The sequence below is a fragment of the Crinia signifera genome, chromosome 19 (assembly GCF_055691185.1).
Source record: "Crinia signifera chromosome 19, ASM5569118v1, whole genome shotgun sequence".
Classification (NCBI taxonomy): domain Eukaryota; kingdom Metazoa; phylum Chordata; class Amphibia; order Anura; family Myobatrachidae; genus Crinia; species Crinia signifera.
The window spans coordinates 39,547,437-39,570,332 of NC_139226.1; the positions used below are offsets into that span (position 1 = coordinate 39,547,437).

The 22,896-nt window shown below is 45.4% G+C and overlaps 1 protein-coding gene across 1 annotated transcript; it reads left to right on the forward strand.

Annotated features, from left to right (window-relative positions):
• The first annotated feature begins 2,834 nt into the window (after positions 1–2,834).
• On the forward strand, positions 2,835–21,925 carry LOC146042417 (insulin-like growth factor 3.L). The gene is made up of 4 exons (XM_083162404.1): positions 2,835–3,072; positions 13,151–13,328; positions 15,849–15,977; positions 18,316–21,925. The coding sequence occupies exons 1-4, from the start codon at positions 3,022–3,024 to the stop codon at positions 18,327–18,329; spliced, it is 372 nt and encodes a 123-aa protein (XP_083018530.1). The 5' UTR covers positions 2,835–3,021; the 3' UTR covers positions 18,330–21,925.
• The last annotated feature ends 971 nt before the right edge of the window (positions 21,926–22,896 follow it).

A 22,896-nucleotide genomic window follows, 5' to 3' on the forward strand; every position in this document is an offset into this window, starting at 1 on the left:
GCTTCACATTAAATCTGCTCTAGTGCATTGTTGCATATTTGATATAGTGATTTGGTTGCAAACTCAACTGGGGCCAAATGTTATGTGCATGAATAATCGTTCTCTTATTATTGATATAGAATATGGCGTTTATGAACCAATGAAACTTGTGGAGCCAAAAGATGAATAAAGTTCATAAAGAGCGTCAGCCAATCTTCTTCAGCCACTTCCTCCTCTTGTATATATATTACTATGTGGACAACAATGCACCTAGTCAATAATACAATTGACTCAAAAAAATGGGCTTCTACAGGGAAATAAAACAAAATAAGCTGATTTGTACATTTTTTTAACATGGACCTCACTAAATTTTTTACTCACTAAATTTTTCATCAAAGTGGATGGGTATGAAATGAAAGAGTTTGGCCAATAGTGTAATATGTAAAACCAATATTTATTTAGCCATAAAAAAATAGTAATAATGATACAATTAAATGTGTAGCATACATAAAAGAAAACAACTGGTCTGGTATAAGAATCAAGTAAGAGGAATACTGAAGAAGATGTCCAGTAGGACCAAACTTTAAGTAGACTTCAATAAGGTTACTGGGTTCCCAGTGTAAGAAGTGTCCTTTAACCAACGTGTTTTGTCTATACGTAGACTTCGGTAAGGTTACCGGGTTCCAAGTGTAAGAAGTCTCCTTTAGACCCAACGCTTTTTGTCTTTAAGTAGACTTTGATAAGGTTACCGGGTTCCCAGTGTAAGAAGTCTCCTTTAGACCCAACGCTTTTTGTCTTTAAGTAGACTTCGATAAGGTTACCGGGTTCCCAGTGTAAGAAGTCTCCTTTAGACCCAACGCGTTTTGTCTTTAAGTAGACTTCCATAAGGTGACCGGGTTCCCAGTGTAGGAAGTGTCCTTTAGATTCCAACACGTACAGATGGAACCAGCCTAGTTTTTGCAGGGGCTGATGAAAGTATCGCCAGCCCCAACCAGCGGCCGGCTCCTGCCAGGGGCGCGCATGCCCGAGACGCTTGCGCACCTCGTGGCAACAGAGCTTGCCCCGGGTCCCCGCCGTCGCCGCCAGCCGCTGTGATACTGGGACGCGAGTGCGTGTGAGATCCAGTCTCTATCGCCAGCGCTCGCCAGAGGAGAGGATCTGGCGGGTGCCGGCATTGAATGAGGCCAGCTACATCTGTATTGTCTTTAAGTAGACTTTCATAAAGTGAATGGATTACCAGAGTAGGTTGTCTCTTGTAGACCAACGCATTTTGTCTTTATAAAGACTTTGATAAGGATAAGGTGATTCGATACCCAGCTGTACTGTTAAACCAACGCATTTCATCTTTTTATTTTTTCACTTTTTTATCTTTGAATGTGTTTGTTTTTAAGTAGAAGTCCACTTTTTATTAACTTGCGCAATTGATGAGTTACACTTAGAGCCTTGTATTCTATGCAAATACATGTGAAAGTGTATTCCCTATGGGGCTGTAGTAGTCACCCAGGAGTTCTGTGATCATGTAACAGCAGCAGGGTGACCACTAACATCTGGAATAATATACAGCAGAGGAGATACGGTCATTAGCTCTACACCAACTAGGTTGACAAGCATTGGGTCAACACCACTAGGTCGACAGGCAACAAGGTCGACATAGGTTTAGGTCCACATGGGTCAAAGTCAACATGTGTCTAGGTCGACAGGTCATTAGGTCCACATGGGCAAGGTCGACAGTCAAAAGGTCGACATGGGGTTTTTCACAATTTTTTGAGCCGACATTTGCCGACAGGCGGTATTTCATGCCCTACCATCCACTAGGGCGTGGTGGGACAATAAAATAGTGTGCCGAGCGTAGGGATGCAGTGCCATGTCGACTGTGTTGGTCAAAAAACAGTAAAAAAACCCATGTTGACCTTTTGACTGTTGACCTTGCCCATGTCGACCTAATGCTTGTGTCGACCTAATGACCTGTCGACCTAGACCCATGTCGACCTAGACAGTTCTCTAGTGTTTTTACATGTTATAAATATTAACTTTCTATTATTATGACTGTTACATAATAATTACACTAATAAAATTAAATTGTGTTTAAATTGAAAGACACTTTCTATTGTCATATATATAAGTAAGAGGGAAGACCTGGAACAGAGCATTTTGTACCTAATGGAATGGGTCATGTTGGAGGGCATGCACCAGCCATTGTATTTCTATGGTAACATTCTGAGATAGTGATGTCCTCATGCAAACTCAGTCCTCAGGACCCCAAACATTCCCCAGGTCACCCGGCAGGTGCACAGGCGCATTCATTACTCATTGACACATTTTAAAAGATGCACAGGTGGAGCTAATTATTTCACTTGTGATTCTGGGAGGAGACCTGCAAAACATGCACTGTGTGGGGTCCTGGGGACCGAGTTTGAGAACCTGGGGCTTAGCTTTATTAGCTTCTGAGATGCAACATGTACATAGCTAATTTACCCAGTGTGGGTAGCAGCACCCACCAAAAAATTAATTCTGTGGTGCTGAGGATGTCCATCCGTATGGTGTACATACACAGATGGATCTCTGCGTACAAACAGCTCCACATAGCCCACGACCAAATAAACATACACCCCACTTTAATAAGCCTATGGGTGGCCCTTCCCATAGAGGCGCACCCTTGTCTGCAGAGCACACGCGGAGATAAATAGCGCAGGATACCTCCGCAAAACAACTCCATTCAAACCCATGAGTGGGGGACAAGAAGGGCAATAATTGAATTATACACTGAATTTTAGGTGGATTACCCTCCCCCCTCTCTCACAGCTGGACAACAACTGAGGATCCTCCTCCACCTTTCAAATCCTTATACTGTGTGCTGAGTTCCCCTCTTCTTCCTATGGGCTTCTCTCAGTCAGACAAGCTCCTGGTCACTAGGGAGAACTGGCTTGCTACATGGCCTGAGAGATCCCACAGTGCAAAGTCCTGTCAGCTCAGCAGCACTCTGAGCTGGTAAAACATTTTTGGATGCCATCATACAGTCTCTAATACAGGCCACTGGCAGTCATGTGCCTCCAAGACTGGAGAAAACCAAAAAGGCCAAAGCTGACAAGAAAGGTAACGTCTTCATTTTGCCTCCCATGTCTTCCTCCCTTTGGACATTGACCTCAAACCCTGCTTGCTTGTAGGCAAGTCTGCTGATTCCTATTGTGACAGGGGGAAAATGTAATGGAGGTGTCCCATCTGCTCAGGGTTAACCCATTCTGCAGCGATGCAGCTGTAAGCGTGTCACCTATGGCATAGTCTGCTCTGGTGCTGACGGGGTTAATTCTGGGTCATTATCTCTAACAAATAGTGATAAACTAACAAGTGCCTTTGCTGCAATGTTCCAATGGTGCAAAGTTCCAATGCGCTGAGTCTGCACAAATGCTTAATTTTATTTTTTAGTTGCTTCAAAAGATTGTTCCATCCGGACTAAAAAAGTTAATTTGCAAAAGTGTCCGTAAGATGTTCTGCACCACAAATACCCCACAGATTTTATTTATAAAAATCATCCGAAGTTTATTTTTTTTGTCTTCTGCTCAAAGAAAAAATACAGTATTTTAAATTCCATTTACAAATTACTTTCCAATGAAATATAAAAAAATACTACGCAACCATCTCCCGTTCTCATAAATGTAAATTTTTATATTGTTTTTGCCCAGGTGTGCAGGTAAAATACCCATTTGCCTATGACCCATTGGGCAGAATTCTGTTTTTTACACTACTTTATGTATTTGTGACTTCTAGACCAATTTTATTATGCACCTATTTTATATAGGTTTATTTGTTCGAAGCAGGGATTGCTGGTTTTTGTAGACCCACAGCCTCCAAGTTCTCAAGTTATTTAGGCAATATGCTTTAGAGATACTTATGGGCCCCACACATGTAGCGATGTTACTTAATTTAACTACATCGCTCAGAAAATGCCCCGATATTGCTGTGTGTGTGGTCCGTACCGATAGCGATACGCGGAGCTTTCTCCTGGTGATTAAGAACCAGTGCTCTGGTTATTAATCGGTCGGGCCAGTGTTCTCACCAGAGAACACCAGCCCTGACAGATCGCTCAACATCGTTTAGAACGCTCCTCTGCTCACATCGCTACATGTGTATGGCCCACCTGTGTGACTTCATATATTGCTTCATTGAGTAATCATGCTGAGCAGCTTTTCAAAGGTTACATTTAATTTACACCAAAGCAGAACATTGCCTCATTTGCCTGCATATATAAATAGCATGGAAATCCAACATTCATCTATAACGGGAGGTTAATATTTACCATGCGTCTTCTATGAGTGTGCAAACAGTGCAATGTGCAGAGCTCTGAGTATAGTGATGAATATGTATACACGGCGTGAATAAGCTGCAGTACTGACAAGGGATCCCAATTCCGGGGCATTTTTTAAATCCCAGGTTTCGAGATTGATAAAAGCAGAATACTGGGATACCTGTGATTAAGCTCATCAATATAATGATGAACTTTAATCCCACTCTCTCAATCCAGTGTCACTGAGGAGGTCGGGTGCCAGGAGGTGATGTGGCAGCGGGTGCGGACCGGTAGACGGGCTGCGCAGTGTGACCTCTGACATCAGGTCAGGAGCAACCGGCCAGCATCTGCGGTGGTCTCTCAGCGCTGCTCGGCATTAGATTTGCACATGCGCAGGTCAATACTGGAAGCTCCAGTCCTGGGATTGATATCCGAGTGATTTCAGGGTCAAATCCCGGGGTCCCCCCGATCCCAGGATTGGCCACCCTAGTACTGACCATATCCTCCTGCAGAGCTATATAAAGTAAGCATTCTATACCGGAAGTATTTACAGAACCAGTTCCCAAAATAACAGGACAGCATAACTGTAATGTTAGTGCCTTCAGCTGTGTGGGTGCCGGATGACGCTCCGACAGCCGGGATCCTGATGGTCAGTATACCAACATCAGAATCCCGACTGTTAAATACCCGAAAGTCGTGATCCACGACCCCCGTAGAGGGAGCCCGCAAGAGGCTTCGTAGCGCTCGCCACCGTCGGTGTACCGGCAGTCGGGATTTCGATGTCGTATACTGACAGTCGAATCTAATGGTCGGATCTAGTGGTCACCGGTGCAAAAAAAAAAATTTAAATTGCGGCGTCGGGATTTTGAATGCCGGGATCCTGACGGCCGGGATTTACACTGCATCCCGCCCATAGCAACCAGTCTGATTTTTGACAGAATTTAATTGGTTGCTATGGGGAACAACAACTCTTTAAATTTTTAGAAGCTTTAGTAAATTGCCCCTTAGATTTTGGGTGGGGTGTGTTCGAAATTAAATCTAAATTGCAGTGTAAAAATAAAGCAGCCAGTATTTACATTGCACAGAAACAAAATAACTCGCCCAAATCGAACTCTCTCTGCACAGGTTACATCTGCCCCACCTGCAGTGCAGCATGGTTTTGTCCATTAGAGAAATATGTTGCTTTTGAGATCTTTACTGAAGAACCCCAATAGTTTTGAAACTAAGGGGCAGATGTATGAAGCAGTCATAAGGGAGGTGAAGTGGCCCATGGCAACCAATCATCACTGAAGTAACATCTAGAATTTGCATAATATTAAATTATACAGAGCAGCTGATTGGTTGCCACGGGCTACTTCTCCTCTGGCACACTTCTCCCTTATCACTGCTTCCTACATCTACCCCTAAATTCATTCATTTAATATCAAATAGCTGCACACACACAGACATTCTAGGGTGAATTTTGTGTGCGAGGGGGAGGGGGGGGGGGGAGGGGTGCATGGATGCATGTTTGCATAATCATGGTCCTGCCCCAGCTTTTCAGTGCCAGGTTACTGGCATTGCATTGCGTCATTGTCCTCTCCAGACTGCCCATTTTCATGGATGGGTTGGGTGGGGTCAGCTCCAGGAGATCTGCCTACCCTTCTGGGGGGTAGGCTCCCCAACTGTCATTTTTAACCCATGTCAGTTAGGAGCTGATTGGCTCGCACATCATTTATCAAAATCTTGCCGTATTAAAAAATCTTGTTGTTAAATCAGGAGAGGACTCCATCCACCATCTTGCTATATAGGGAGAAATAGTGACAAAAACACTTCTCGGGTGGAAACCTTTGGAAAAGAGTTATCACTGCTTGATAGATAGTACCCATACTACACTATGCAACAGGGACACAGGAGCTGCTTCAATGGAGTGCCCACTCTGTACGACAGCTTGTCCATGCTGTAGCTGGCATTGTTTTCCAACACCTGTGTGTACAGAGTACAGACCCCTTACATATACATTGTTTTGTGTCAGGAAACCAGTGGCTGTGCCAATGTTTGTGTTTTTGTTCCTCTTAAGGATCCTATTATCTTGTCTATTCTACCTATGAACAGCTGTGCTCTGGTCTAACCCCCCTCCCGCCCCCCCTACTCCTTACACAACAAACATTTCAATATTTGTCTAGTGACTGAGAAATGCAGATTGCTGATTCGCCGCGGATATGACATGTGTATTGGCAACAATGGTGTATCTTTCATTGCTATGCTAGTGAGGCATTAACCAACTGTAACTGCCGCAGATGGAAGTGATATGTTGACTGTTTGAAAGTTTAAAATGACAATAGCTGAATACTAGAAATATATGACTTTCTTTTGTAATGGAAGAGATCATGTTTTAGGCTGCCATTATGGAGTCCATTGTGCAAATGCTATCTATATGGTAGTGTTTCTTTGCATTCATACACTGCATAGTGAGTGAGGATGGCATTATGCATATGTCCCTACACTAAGAATGGCCATTACTATCGGTGATTCCTAATCCATACCTCCCAAATATGTAACCATGTAAATAGGGACCCTGCGCATTCCTGAGATTTGGTGTTTAGCGGTAAGTTGGCATTGCATATGCTCGTGATGCTCCCGTGAGGCCACCCTCTGTCTCCGGGAATAGACGCATCAATTTACCGCCACTCTGCAGCAGTGTCGGGCAGGACCGTCCAACAAAAAATGAGCGGTCACACAAAAATTTGGACAGTTGGGAGGTGTGCTTAATTATCAAATGTTTATGGTCGATGTAGAACACTTTTGTCATTGGGTGGAGCCAGGACACTGAGCATAACCCCGCCTCCAAACCCAGAAAAGACCACCCCCAGGTTCAGCTTGATCCGGGGCCAGTTATTCAAGAAAAAGATGACCATCGGTTGGTGAAACAATCGCAGGCCATCCATTGCATAGCTAACTACCATTGATGGCCCCTTGCAATATTGCCACTGATGGTAACCATGGATCATACTTGCCTACCTGACCCTCTCCATGCGGGAGAAAATGCTCTGTCCCTGGACTTCCCTGGTAATGTAGGATTGCCATCACCTGTAGTGAATCACCTTTCTTATCAATTACCTAGTTCACCGCAAGTCCAGGAACCGAGCATTTTCTCCCTCATGGAGAGGGTCAGGTAGGCAAGTATGATCCATGGTTACCATTAGTGGCAATATTGCAAGGGGCCATCAATGGTAGTTAGCTATGACATGGATGTCAACCACACCGATGGCCATCCCTATGCTACACGCTATGCAGCATTCCTATAGTTCCTTGTCACTTTTGACTTTCATGCACAGTATAGGAATTCATTTAGGCATGTCCAACGTTGGCCCTCCAGATGTTGTGAAACTACACATCCCAGCATGCTTTGCCACAGTTTTGCTATTAGAGAATGCTAAAGCTATTGCAAAGCATGCTGGGATGTGTAGTTTCAAAACATCTGGAGGGCCAACGTTGGACATGCCTGATTTAAATCTTATCAGATCTGATTGGTTCAGCAAATAGCAATCAAGCCATCATTGTGCAATAATGTAAACCCCCCTCTCTTACAGAGGAGAGGCAGGGCCTGGTTATGCAAAGTTGCATCATCATAGCCCCACCCACTTTGCAAGTCAAAAGGAACAGGATGCAGGAGGGTGGCCAACTAATACTGAAATTCAAGGGTCTCCGGACAATCCAGAATAGTTGATATTAGTTAGTGCTGGAAAAACTTATCTTCTATGTCAGTGGTTCCCAACCCTGGTCCACAAGTACCCCCAACAGTTCATGTTTTCCAGGTCTCCACACAGAATCACAAGTGACCTAATTAGCTCCACCTGTGGATCTTTTAAAATGTTTCTGAATAATGAGTGCACCTGTTGGGTGACCTGGAAAATGTGCACTGTTGGGGGTACTCGAGGACCAGGGTTGGGAACCACTGTTCTATGTGGTCCAGTCTGCCTTCCATTCCGCAGAACTTCTAGCCATGCAGAGATAGAGGAGAGACGTCTACCTCCAACTGCATGTAGCTCTGCAGAGCTGGGACGTGCAGGTGGTTGGAGTTGGCTATCAATACAGAGTTATTCTGGTCCAAAAGGGGGGATTAGGGCATTATGGTGTGTAGGTAGCCGCCATCTGATATGCAACTCGTGCGTGCGCGCGTCCCCTTCCGACGGTGCTTCCCCCGGGACCCCGCTGCTTCCCCCGGGTCCCCGCCGGCTTGTCGGCGGTCACCTGCGGTCCCCTCCGCCTCCCCGCATCCCCCCCCCCAACCCTGTCCGTCTCCCTGAAGCGGAGACGGACAGGGTTCCCGTCGCCCGGAAACTGAGGTGTGCGCATGCGCGTCTCAGTCAGATGGAGCGCCTCGCTGCTGGCGGATCGCCAGCGGAGACAGAGGGAGCCCGGCTCCATCTGTATGATGCATTTGGCGATGGTTTGAATGTAATGTGTATGGATGATATTGTTGTTCTTTAATATGAATGTTTGTTTATTTTGTGTTCGGTAAAGCTATTAAATGGGAGGTAGGTACTTTAAGATTTTGACGAACATAGACCTATTTAGACTGGTTCTGATTGACCCAAAGAGTTTGTTACGATTTCCCGACAGTCGGGATCCCGGCAGCAGGGGAGTGCAACATGGTCAAAAGGTCAGCAGGTAAAAGTTCAACGGTGTCTATGGTGGACGCACAATGGTCAAAGCAAGGTTTTTTTTTTTTTTTTAAACTTTTGCTTGATTGAGAGTTCCAAGAGTAGCGAACCACTTTTCTCAAAACATGGCTAGCGAATCATGTTCACAAGGTGATGAAATCTACAAAATGAGTCTCTAAAAAGTTTTTAAAAAGGGTGTCAAACTTTTGTGTTGCCCATTTCCATGTCAACATTTTTGACCCTGTTGACCTTTGCACCTGTTCGCTTTTTGTACGGTTTATCATCTCCATGTTGACCTTTTTGACCCTCTCGATCAATTGCATGCTGACAATATGGGATTGACCTATCGACTGTCTGTCTAAAACCTGTAGATCTATTATACCACACTTCATTGTAACATGGCAAGTTTGGTGCTCCCTCTCAGGGCCGCTGAGAGGCAGGGGGGGCGGGTACATTTTACCTGGGCCCGGGCCTGGCAGGGGGGCCCGGGTCCGGACACACACTTTAAAAAAAATATTTATTGGGCTGCGGGTGCGTCGGGACCACAAGGACCTGCCCGCCCATGTGACCGGCCACCCGCCCGTCGTCTGCAGCTGCCCCAGCCTTCCCCTGTCTGTTCTTCCCCTGCACACAGAGAGACAGACGCTAGAAGTCATAGTTCACCTCTAGCGTCTGACAGGAAGCACAGCTCTGCACTTCCTGGTAACGCTGCAGAGCTGTGCTCCCTGTCAAGAGACGCTGGAAGTGAAAAATGACTTCTAGCGTCTGTCTCTCTGTGCGCAGGGGAAGGCAGGGTAAGGCATGTGCAGCTGATGGGCGGGTGGCAGGAAACACGGGCACATATTGGCAACAAGCAATAACCCCTGGCAATGCACATTAAACCCCCCCCCCCTTGGCAACGAGCAAGAACCCCTGGCAACGCACATTAACCCCCCCTTGGCAACGAGCAAGAACCCCTGGAAACATACATTAACCCCCCCCCCCCTTGGCAACGAGCAAGTACCCTTGGCAACGAGCAAGAACCCCCCTTTGCAACAAACATTAACCCCCCTTGGCAACGGACATTAACCACCTTGGCAACGGACATTAACCCCCTTGGCAACAAGCAGGTCATTTATAATTTATTAGAAGCCTTACTGTGGGGGGCAATGTGATGTGGCATAGTCAGTGTGTATCGACTTTTGTGTGACAACACATTTTTTTGGGTTCGGTCCTGCGGGAATTAGACACTGCATGCGTCTAATTAGGCAGGGAGGCTGAGGGCATGGCCTCACAGCGACAAAACTGCGCCCAAAAAATTTTGGTGCATGCCTCGGGCACGCAAATATATTCCTTTCTCCGCTGCCAAAGTTGGGAGGTATGCATTAGGTGTGAGGGGCATTGCAATGTGTGGCATAATGTGTCAGGGGCATTACAATGTGCAGCATAGTATCATAGGCATTGTGGTGAGCTGCATCATGTTTCAGAGAAATGGCGGTGTGTGGCATAATGTATCGCTCGCTCAGACACTGCCCGGCTGTTTCCGACCCGGCGTGCGGCCTGCGCTGCGTGTCTCGATCATAGGTCACGCTGCGCAGGCCGCAGCGCTGACCACCAGCGCCGGAACCTGCTTGCTGCCTGGCCTCCCACATCGTCCCACATCATACACGATGCCGGAACCTGCCCGCCGCCGGCCTCCCACATCATACCCTACGCCGGAACCTGCTCGCCGCGGCCCTTCCACGTCGCACATGTCTACCCGACGCCTGCCTCTGCACTGCGGCCGCCTGCCCCCCTCCGCAGCTCAGAAAAAGTAAGTCAGTGTGGGGGCACAGGGGGCAGTTTTCTTTTAGGGATGCCAATCCCGGGATGCCGGGATTGAGCATTTTTCAATCCCAGTGATATTGGTGTACCAGCCCCAAGATTTATGTTGCCATCCCTTGCATAGAAATGACCTTCTAGACCTAATTTGTCTCTGTCCCTGCGTCCCCACCATCTCTGTCCCCACCCTCTGGCCCTTCGTCACCAATGTCTCTGTCCCTGCATCCCGCCATCCCGCTCTATGCACCTTTGTCCCCGCCATCTCTCTCACTGCATCCCCACCATTCCTCTCACTGTCCCTGAATTTTGCCTCAATCTGTGTGGCATAATGTGAATTTTGGCACAATCCATGTAGAATCATTTGAATTTTGTGTCATTCCATGTGGCATAATGTGAATTTTACGACATTCCATGTGAATTTTGTCTCATTCTGTGTAGCATAATGTGTAAGGGGCAAGTATAAGGCGTCTACTATTGTGTTGCATAAAGGGGATATGGTGTGGTACACACCCCTATATCCTTTTTACGGCCACACCTCTTTTCTGTAGCTCGCCACTCCAGGGGGGCCCCGTGACACTGTTGTACCGGGGCCCAGGATTTCTCTTGGCAGCCCTGCTCCCTCTAGAAATGTGAGATCTTGTAGCAATTCAGATGTCTTACCAGCTTGTCATTGGGTTGTTGTATGCTTTAAGTGGTAGTGGAGTAATGTAATGAAAAGATTGGGTGGTATTCAATCTTTGCCGATATTTCCTTCCCACGGGAAATATCATCACTCGCCTATTCAATTATGCCATTTCTGACAGAATTGAAGGCTGTCAATTTACTCTTTCAGCTTTAAAACAAGAAAAAAAAAACTCTTTTGTTGGAAACAGCTGTGAATTGTTGAATCAGTGGCAGTTTTATGACAATCCACGGCCGTTTTGCCGATCCACAGGCTTTCCGACACTCGACAGTTGGAACATTGAATTCCAACTGTCCAATTTAGTGTAGGAATCTGGTAATAACAGCCAGGAACATTCCGACATTTGGAATACCGGATTAAATACCCCCCTTTATTTCTATATTGATAGCCTGCCATATGAGGTCAGAGATTTTGTGGTACAGTCTCACCATGATCTGCAATCAATACAAGCCAAGGGATGTAGAACAGACTTTGTCTAGCTTATGGGGAAGTAAGGTATTTTTGAGCATGTATTATTGGCAGTAAGATACTATATTATCACAGTATCTTACTATTCCGTATTTTTGTAGTTTACGGTCTGATCACATTAATTGTTTCTATGTGGTTTTTTATATGCTTATATAGTTATGGACCATATACATATCTAGATCGCTTAGAAATGAAGAATGGATCACTCCCTGTGTATGACCCCCCCCCCCCCTGCTTTACTATCACCCGGCCAGATTTATACTGTATGCAATATAAATCTAGTCCTCAACCGTATTCTCTCATTTGAGAACACTAGCCGTGACCAATCGCTCAGCACACATCGCTGTTTGCTGTGTGCTGAGGGATCTTAACTTGATCGCTCAGCACACTGCTCCCATCGCCCCGTGTCTACAGGGCATTACTGTTGCTTATCTATGCTAGTTTTATATTATGTTTTCCCTCACCCACCGCATCTGCCCGGCCGCCTCCTTGAATTACCGTAATTCGCTGCTTTTCGTGGAGGAGGGGCTAAATATGCAAATCACGCCCTGCCCCCTCCTCGAGGTCCTGCAAATCTGGGGGATTTTCAGTGCTGGGGGGCGGGGCTTGATGACGTCTACATCAGACCCCCGTCCCCAGAAGTGATGCTGTCAGTCTCCTCTCCGGGCTTCTCCCGGAGAGGAGAGTTTAAAAGTAGGCAAATATGAGATACCATAGTACACAAACCTTGTTTCATGCACAGATAACATACATTTGTGTGTATTTCATATGTTTGGTGTGTTTATACAACATAAATGCACTTTTACACATGGGTGCAGCTTAGCATCAATGTGACACACCCAGCACACATCTCACCATGTGGGGGCACCGTTATACTCTCCATGGCCAGAATGTGGCCAAATTTGATGCTTGTCCTAACGTGGTCTATTGGACATTTTGGAAAGTGTGCATTAATTCTTTAGCATAGAAACACACCTTTTTGTATTCATTTTGATTGGAAGAAGCTTTGATGGTTTTCTATACCGTGACAGGACAATAATCCTACAATGACAGATGGTACAGTTACAGTAGTTTGGCTTTATTACCCAAAAATAGCTTGACATCCAATCCTGTCAGATAGGATTCTGTCTTTGCTTATATAAAACATATCAGTAACACGTTCTTCCTTTACTACCATTTCAAAGTTATCCGCACATGTCAGCAGAACAATGAAGGAAGCCTGACACGTGAGGTATTGCATAACCTTTGCTCGCCATGTTTACCTGTATCATTGATTTTTCTCACCTTCCCTAGAAAGCGGCGCAGCTCACGGTCAGTCAGATGTTGCTCTGTCTGTCTCTGTTGTTTACCCTGTATGTGGGCGTTGCCAGTGGCCGGTGTTCCAGGCTTCGCTCAAAGGAGATGCTGTGCGGATCGGAACTGGTGGACATGCTACAATTCATCTGCGGAACTAGAGGCTTCTATACTAGTAGTACGTATCTCGTGCACAAGGCTACACTGCTTTTACTCTGGTCTCTTTTGTGCCTCTCGGTAACGGATCAAATGGTAGGAAATGTCATTTTGCCAAATATGGTAGGATTTACTCAACCCAAAAGGATGGAAACCGTGTAAAAAAAAAAAAAAAAAGTAAATTTGCCATATGCACCTGTAACCAGTAGTGTCGCTAGGGCCTTGGCACTCCTGGCAAAGTAAGGGCCTTACTTCTGGCCACAACATCATGGAGGCCCTGGCCAGCAGATCAGACCAAAGGTTAATTTACAGAGAACCATCCCTCAGCATCGGGGGTTAATATTTGTTGGTTACTGAACCAGGTGTTACCTCACTTGACCATTGTCCCTGTTATCTGGGCCTGGTGGTTTTTGTGGCGTTGCAGGTCACCCACCCACAATGGAGACCTCAATTCTGTGAGACTCCTATATTCTTGGTATACATGATCGGGTGACCATGAGGGTGATATGTTTATTTGCACAGGTAAATAGTGACCACATACAGTACCTCCAAACGTTGGTTCTTATACAAATCATGGGACATATAAAAAAGGGGTCCATTTTGGATACTGGTGCCACCATGTAAGGACTTGCCTTTTATTTACAAAATGATATATTTAGCTACAATTAGTAAAGGACTTTGAGGGTTATTACTCTAAGGAGTTTATCTGAATGCCATTTTGGTGTCTGGGTCGTTTGGATCAAAGAAATTTTGTGTTTTTTTGAGAGGTGAAGGTCATACGTCTTTTTTCGGCCTTTCTAGCAAATGCCTCCCTTCTGTTCGATTTAGTCTGTACAGACCTGGGGTAAATGTAATGGGGTGTGAGAAGCCAGAGGTGCTGGAGATAATTTACTTGTAAAAACCTGGTATTGCCATGTAAATGGTTGCCGGTTTAAGAATACGGCAATTCTTGGACAAAGCCCTGTACTTCTGGCTTTTTCACCCTATTTAATTTACCGCCTGGTGTCAGAGAACCCTGTCGACCATTTCCCAACTGCATTGCGTGTTAGGCAATACAGAGTTGATGTATGAATCCGTGATAAGGGAGAAGTGAACAAAAGGATAAATGACCCATAGCTACCAGGGCTGTCTTAACATTAGAGCGGGCCCCTGGGCAAAATAATTTTGAGGGCCCCCCAACCACGTTCCCCCCCCCCCCCCCCCACACACACACACACCTTTGTGCAGCAGCGGCGGTTGGAAGCTTGTAGCACTATTTGGCAGGCGACGGGGCTAGAAGCGCTGCTGATTTTGAAAAGACTGGCCGGACGCTCAGTTAATTAGAGTCCGGACAGTCTTTCCGAAATCAGCCGCACTTCCCACCCGGCAAATAGCGCTACAACATTTTGTGCTCCCAGTCACAGATTCCTGGATCCCCGCTGCCTGGATGCCGCTGCCCGGACCCAACAGCGGGATCTGGGCAGTGGCAGCTGGGAGCTTGTAGTGCTATTTTCCGAATGGTGGGGTGGGAAGTTCTGCTGATTTTGGAAAGTCTGGCCAGATGCTGATTGGCGGAGCATCTGGTCTTTTCAAAATCAGCAGCGCTTCCAGCCCCACTGCCCGGCAAATAGCGATACAAGCTTCCAGCTGCCGCTGCCCGCCACCGCAGCAGCTCCTGGGGCAGTGCCGTCTTCCCCATTGGGAAGAATCATTGGGCCCCTGGGAAACTGCCCATTAAGCTCAATGGAAAAGACAGCACTGATGGCAACAAATCAGCTGCTCTGTATAATTTTATATTATGCAAATTGTAGATGTTAATTCAGTGCTGATAGGTTGCCATGGGCCACTTCTCCTCTGGCTCACTTCTCCTCCCCTATCACTGCTTCATACGTCCACCTCAAAGTGCTCAACATGGCAAAGTAAGGGAGCAGAGCAGGACAGCCTACCTGTAGCTTTCAGAGATGCTAGGCATTCTTAGAGACAATGGGGGCAAATTTACTAAGTTTTTCAAAAATGGAATGTTGCCCAGAAACCAATCAGATTCTATCTATTATTTTCTAGAAAGTTCTAGAAAGTTCTAGACGTCGTAGATCTAAAATTAACCGGCCAAAATTGGATATGCCATGAATGTAACCAGAACATAGGGGGTTATTCTAGTTTATTCTTTCTGACAAATTCCTTCTTAGATTGGCAAAACCATGTGCACTGCGGGTGGGGCAGATGTAACTTGTGCAGAGAGAATTAGATTTGGGTGGGGTTTTACTTCAAAGTAAGATCTATATTGCAGTGTAAAAATAAAGCAGTCAGTATTTACCCTGCACAGAAACAAAATAACTCACCCAAATCTAATTCTCTCTGCACGTTACATCTGCCCCCCCTGCAGTGCACATGGTTTTGTTCATCTAAGAAGGAATTTGTCAGAAAGAATGAACTAGAATAAGGGCCATAGTGTATTGACTTAAGTACCATGAAACTTTTTAGTAAGTTGCGAGCTTGTTGGATAATGTGTCTGTTGTACACGATTATGAGATTATTTTTTTTTTTTTTTTCCTTTCTGTTTCAGGTAAACGTGGCGCCATTCGCAGCCGGACAGGACCCGGTATAGTGGACGAATGCTGCTTCTGTGGATGCAGTGTTTCTATATTGGAATCGTACTGTGCTGCTCCAATTACTAACACCACTGGCAGAGAAGGTCAGTGCTCGGCAGTGTAATAAGGCCACCACAGAGTCCCATTGCGACCACTACATTTCTATTGCCACTTACCACAGCAATAAAATAAAAAGACAGGGGGCGCCCCAACCTGGACCCTCCAGGACCTTCTCCTTAGCTCTCGGCTGATGCACTCCACACTTAATTCATGCATACGCAATCTATATATAAGAAATAAAGACCCGGACAACTGACTTGACGTGAAATGGGTCATTTTTTTATTTTTTTTTATTTGAAGGAATTTTAAATTTTTATTTTTAAAATTGGGTATGGTGGTGGGGGGAAGAATGGCCTCGCTAAAGCAATACCTTCTTAACATTACAAACCAAATGGGCCAACTGCCTAAAATTTGCAAGGATGAGATCACCTGCCCTTATCCTTGCCAAACAACTCGCAAGGTGAAAAAACATCTGCCCAACCCCTTATGGAAAGCATTCCCAACCACGGTCCTCAAGGTACAGTAATGTTCAAGGTTTTAGTGATATCCAGGCTTATTTATTTACAGTTTCTTATATAGCGCATACAAATTCTGCAGCGGTTTACAGAGTATAGACCCCTCGCTCACATCAGTCCCTGGAGCTTACAATCTATATTCCCTACCACAAGTACACGCACGCACAGACATTCTAGGGTTAATTTGTTGGGAGCCAATTAGTTTACCAGTATATTTTTGGATTGTGGGAGGAAACTGGAGTACACGGGGTAAACCCACGCAAACACAGGGAGACTATACAAACTCTTCAGTTAGGGCCTTGGTGGGTATCGAACCCTTTTACTGGGTTCGATACCCACCCACCTCAGCGCTGTGAGGCAGTAATGCTAACCATTACACCATCCATGATGCCCATATTAAGTAAGGCGTCCGTACAGATGACTTAATTAATCTTACTTCGGCTAATTTGATTTAAACACCCGTGTTTAAGTTGGATATCACTGAAACCTGCACTGTTAGTGTGCGTTGAGGACCAAGGTTGAGAAGGCCGGCCTTACGGAGACCACAACTCCCAAATGGAAAAACAATCTGCCCAACCCCTTATGGCAGAGGTAGCCAACTCCAGTCCTCAAGAGCTACCAACAGTTAATGTTTTCCAAGTCTCCTCACAAAATAATTTTTTTTTACTTCACCTTGTGGGTCGTTTCAAATGCTGAATAATGAATACATCTTTACATCAGCTAGGTGGTCTGGAAAATGTGAACTTCTGGTAGCTCTCGGGACTGGAGTTGGCTGCCTCTGCCTTACAGGCAGGGCCGGCGCCACCACTAGGCAACTCTAGGCATTTGCCTAGGGCGCCGGCCACTGGAGGGCGGTACTGAGCCGCAGAGGAGAGTATGGTACCTCTCCTCGGCGCCTCAGTACTGCAGAGGTACCATAGAAAACACACCCCTGGACACGGGGGGTGCGGGCGCCCGCCGCAGTATCGCCCGCACCCCATCCCCCCCCCCCCCAGAGCGTGTGTAGGGATGACGTGGGAGCCAGGTGCTGTGCAGGCTGAGGCAGGAAGTCACGTCTGGGAAATGCAGCAGGGGTACCCGGCGGGAGAGGAGGATGTCCGAGTAGCGGTGAGGTGTATGGCGGTTGGCGGGGCGTGGAGGCTGGGTCAGCGGGAATCGGGCACCCGACATCCCCCCCCGCTGTGCCACAGTATCGTGTGTCATCGTCCCCCGCAGCGCGCGTAGTTCGCGCTGAGCTGAAATCCCCCCCACAGAGGGGAAACAATAACTCGCACGGGGAAAGGCCATCTGCTCAGCTCCTTACGGGGAAAAGGGCTTGCAAGGGGAATGGAAATCTGCCATACCCCATACAGGGACAATATCTTGACAATCCCTTACGGTGACAGCGTAAAAAACAATTGTGGCCCACTGCTGCCATAACTATCAACTTGAGATGCTAACCCATGCCCAGTTCGGCAGAGATCCACCTGGTCCAGTTGTGCCCCTGAACCAAATGTTTATCTGTCTAGCCTCTTAATTGTATGGGCCACACCCCAAGGAAGCAACAAAATGACCCTTAAAATCACAAGGCTGTTCTGAACCCAGCCATACACAAACAAATGACCAAAACACAAAGGGCGGGAGGTGGTCAACTCCAATGAAGTGAAGGCCTCACTTTCACAAACAGCTAAGTAACATAAACCCTCTTGCAGAACCCAACACACTACCTCCATTGGCCTATACAGAAACCTAATACATCCCTACTGAATTCATAACCCATTTGTGCACAAGCCTGAGGGTTTATGACACTACTACGAAGAAATGCCCTCTGTGTTCTTTCTAATCATTTTGTTATTGAAGTTTCATCAAACCGATTATTTCTTTGCAGAACAAAAAACTTAGATTCCAGTTTGTCCTTCTTGAGTCCGAAGATGATTTCAGGATGATCACCAAAATCCAGCTATAGAGACATTTGCTATCACGGAAAAGTGCAATAAATGGGAACAAAATTCTCATCAAATGAAGGAAAAAGACAATTCCCGAATGATGACTCTGCCTTGGCCATAATTCCATGCTGCCGACAGCAAGCTGTGAATATATTCTACCCGTGTATGGACTTGTGATATGAATGACCAATTACCCGTTATGAAGCAGCCTATACACCAGCAATGTCCCGTTCCTAGTTTAAAATGTGGTCAAGACATGGAATGTTGTCATTCCATCCCATTGAAACGTTAGATGCTACACCCGGACTTTTAGACTTCCATTCTTTTACCATTGTTCCTGCCTATTCTCCTATGCCTGCGTATGACCGCTGTCATTAAATTCCACTTTCCATAACAGTATAACTTGTTAATAACACATTTTTGTTTCTTGATAGTAAAAATAAAATGTGAATGGTTAATGGCAGTGGTTCTCAACCTCGGTTCTCAGGACCCCCAACAGTGCACATTTTCCAGGTCTCCACACAGAATCACAGGTGAAATCATTTGGCTCCACCTGTGATCTTTTAAAATGTGCCAGTGTATAATGAGTGCACCTGTGCACCTGCCGGGTGACCTGGAAAATGTGCACTGTTGGGGGTCCTTGAGGACCAAGGTTGAGAACCACTGGTCAAGAGGAACCATTCTGTGTGCCCAATATTAGCGATGTCATTAGTTCCAGGTGAATGGATAGTCCACATGCCCATGATCATAGTTACGCATGCAGAATGGTTGTCTCCTCAATGTCTAGGCGATAGGTCAATTTTAATTAATGCAATTTAATGTTAAAGCTTTTTTTTTATGCAAATTATTTACATTATATGTGCAGTCCATAAATACAAACATTATTATAGTCCTATATCATTTAGAGTAATGTTTTCTTTATCTCATGCAAGAAAATGCACGTAAAGCCGGTTGTTCTGGTCTACACGCTCGCATGCGAGCGCGGTTATTAAATGCGCATGTGCAGGGTGCGAGTGGCTGCGGCGAACAAGGCATTCCCATGCAAATCACCCGGTGACACGCGTGCGGGGGGCGAGCAGCTGACATCACCGGATGTCAGCTGCCTGCCCTGTTCCTGTCGAGGGTGCACGCACATCTAAGAGACCTGAGAGTCCCTTAGATATGCGTGTGCGCACCACATTATTCGATGGTCGGCGACCATCGAATAATGTGGTTGTCCCCCCCCATAGGCTGAGAATCGATGTTTTGCCAAAACATCCATTCGCAACCCAGCGTGCAGGAGGGAGGGATGGGCAGACCTGCATGCAGTGTTTTCACGCAACACTGTGGAATTCACAGCGTTGCATGTGGACCAGAAAAAGGTCCAATATCTGTTGGCCATTGCTTTAGAAAAGGCATGTCCAAACTGCGTCCCTCCAGCTGTTGTGAAACTACACCCCCCAGCATGCCTTGCCATAGTTTTATCATTTCCCAATAGCAAAACTGTGGCAAGGCATGCTGGGATGTGTAGTTTAACAACAGCTGGAGGGCCGCAGGTTGGACATGTCTGGTTTAGAACTTGCTCATATAGGCTACGCAGCACAGAATAGCATGTCAGGCATACTATGCCTATGTATTGAGCCCCCAAACTGTGCAGAGCATTTTTGTTACTTATGAGACTGCAAGAAAAGTTCACTTGATGACATCCGCACTGTCAAAATGCCATGTTAAGTAGGTTTTTTTTTTTTTTTTTTTTAAGGGTTGGAACAGATAGCTGGAGTTTTTAATCCACAAATAATGTTTCACTTCCCCCTATGGCAAAATTGGTCAAAAATGTGTACATTGTTTTGTGTTTTGTAGTGTTTTTTTTTTTTTTTTAATTTTAAATATAAATTTGTTCAGACAATTCTAGGAAAACATTTAATAACCTGACGTTCTTCTCTTTTCACTTACGTACTACTTAAAGGAGAATAATTGTACATTGCAAGTGATCCGCATATTGACGTTTTTCATGCATATGCTTATTGCACTAATTGATTCAAAGTGGCAACTATTCGTGAATTAGAAAATTAGGTTAGGTGTGTACAGGTTGAGTATCCCGTATCCAAAATGCTCGGGACCAGGAGAATTTTGGATAACGGATTATTCCGTATTTCGGAATATTTTAATATTTCAATTATGTATTTTGAAGTATCTTGCATGTATGCTGTATAAACACATAAAATACACACAAATATATTTTATTACCACATAAAATACACACAAATATATTTTATTTGTTCAAAAAACAAGGTTTCAAAACATGAAACAAAATTTGTGTACTATCTTAGATATTGAATTTGAATGCCAAGCAATCATTTTCTAGCACATATATAGTGCCAGTTACATATCATGTCACCAGTAGTGCTGTTACAAATGTCCCCAGTGAGTTTTTAGCAAAAAAAATATTTTTTATTCACTCTCTGGAATGTATGGTTTTCGGAATAATTCGGATAACGGATACTCGGATACGGGATACTCAACCTGTACTAGTTTTGAGCTTTTGTAATATCGTATCTAAAATCCAGCAATTTACTATTTGTAGCATTTTTGGCTTGCACTAAAACTTTAAAGAAACCCGTATAACATATTCTGTATATTATTAGCTTACACAGCCTTTGACATATAAGAATGTTCACTTGTTGCTTTTCTAAATGATACATTGGAACGGCATAGAGTAGAATTAAAAGTGCAATTAATTTTCAGGTCAAGAGAAAAAAAAAACAATGTTTTGTAATGAACATACATTAGTTACGGATACAAGCAACCTAAATAAGGCACATCAATTGGGCGTGCTTAACTTCCTTCTGCTCACGCCTCCTGTATATGCTACCTCTCCAATCACAAGGTGCCACAATTGCAGTGTAGGGTTTTCAATGTGAGCAATTGAGTATCTGAGTTTGCAACCAGTTAAGTCATTCCCATAACACGCACATCCGGGGCATCACCGTGCACGGTCATAACCACCTACCAGTCACTGATCAAGACTGCATAATACAGTAGGTTTCCAATACATTGCTTATACAGTATGGCAATCGTAACTGCGCCACTGACATGCAGTTTAAAGCATGCGCCATGCACATTTTTCATGGATGTGTGGTAGCTAAATATCGATCTCCCCCCACGAACATTAGAATATGTGATACAGGATCAGGACCAGTATGTGCAACTCTAAATATGGATGCAAGAAGTGCACATGCACTGGCCAACCATTTTGCACTAATTGAAAATGCACTTACATACATACATACATACATACATACATACATGCATACAACCTTGACTCATGTATTTGGTGTAATTACTTCCATTCACCTTTCAGAATACATTCTCTCTTCATTGCCAAATAAGGATATTTGCCTAGTGTGTCTAGAATAGCTGACAGGGAGAGAACCTTTGTGAAGGCCTCGTCCACAGCATTAGAACACAATTTTCCAACTGAGTTTAAAGTGGAAGTTACACAGAAAATAAAGGCTTATACAGAAAACATGTTGTAAAACTGGTTGGCAATGTTAATAAAGCGATTTGAATGAATCTGCAGACCTGGTGCATCTTCTTGTGTATTAGCTTAAAAAAGGGTCTATGTCAGCTATTTACATACTCGTGGGCTTCCTGTGTTCTTGAACTAATATTGGTGTTGGCAATAGAAGCCACAGGGAAGATTGCCAGTGGTGTTGCTGGAAAGGATGGAGGGTGACAGATTGGTGTGGAGGTGTTAAGGCCCATATACACTGGGCAACTTACATGCTTGTTGCCGGGGGGGGGGGGGGTTACATGCTCCTTGCCAGGGGACTGGGGTTGCATGCTTGTTGCGAGGGGGGAGGGTACATGCTCATTGCCATGGGGACTTGAATTCCTCAGGGCCCACACAGTAAACCCTGCACCCATGGTCTTCAATACTTACCTCTCCATTGTACTGTGGTGGTACTGCTGAACAAATCACCGGGAAAATGGCGCAGTAACTATTTTCCCAGCAATCTGTCCATGCTCCGTATAAAAATAACCAGGAAAATGGTGATGGTCATCCACCCAGGGGAGTTTGTACGGAAGCGGTACATCTGTCAGAACAGACTTAGGTCTACAATCATTAGGTCGACCCCGGAAGGTCGACTGTCCCCAAGGTCGACAGGGTTAAAGGTCGACATGGGCCAAGGTCGACATGGTTTTAGGTCGACGGTCATTAGGTTGACATGAGTTTTTCACTGTTTTTGACCCGAATGTCGACATGGACACAGTTGGAGTCGAACCGCAGCCCCTCGCATCGCTCGCAATGCTTCGGGCACGGTGCCTCGCTGCGCTCGGCACACTATTTTATTCTCCCACCACGCCCTAGTGGATGGTAGGGCATGAAATACCACCTGTCGGCTCAAAAAACAGTGAAAAACTCATGTTGACCTAATGACTGTCGATCTAAAACCATGTCGACCTTGGCCCACATCGACCTTAAATCATGTCGACCTTGAGCCATGTCGACCTTTAACCCTGTCGACCTTGGGGACAGTCGA

Excerpts from the sequence above, each read along its gene's own strand:
- LOC146042417 (XM_083162404.1), top strand. The coding sequence starts at position 3,022 with ATGTGCCTCCAAGACTGGAGAAAACCAAAAAGGCCAAAGCTGACAAGA. Across the intron at positions 3,073-13,150 it reads GGCCAAAGCTGACAAGAAAG|AAAGCGGCGCAGCTCACGGT; the intron begins GTAACGTCTTCA and ends CACCTTCCCTAG. Across the intron at positions 13,329-15,848 it reads TAGAGGCTTCTATACTAGTA|GTAAACGTGGCGCCATTCGC; the intron begins GTACGTATCTCG and ends TTTCTGTTTCAG.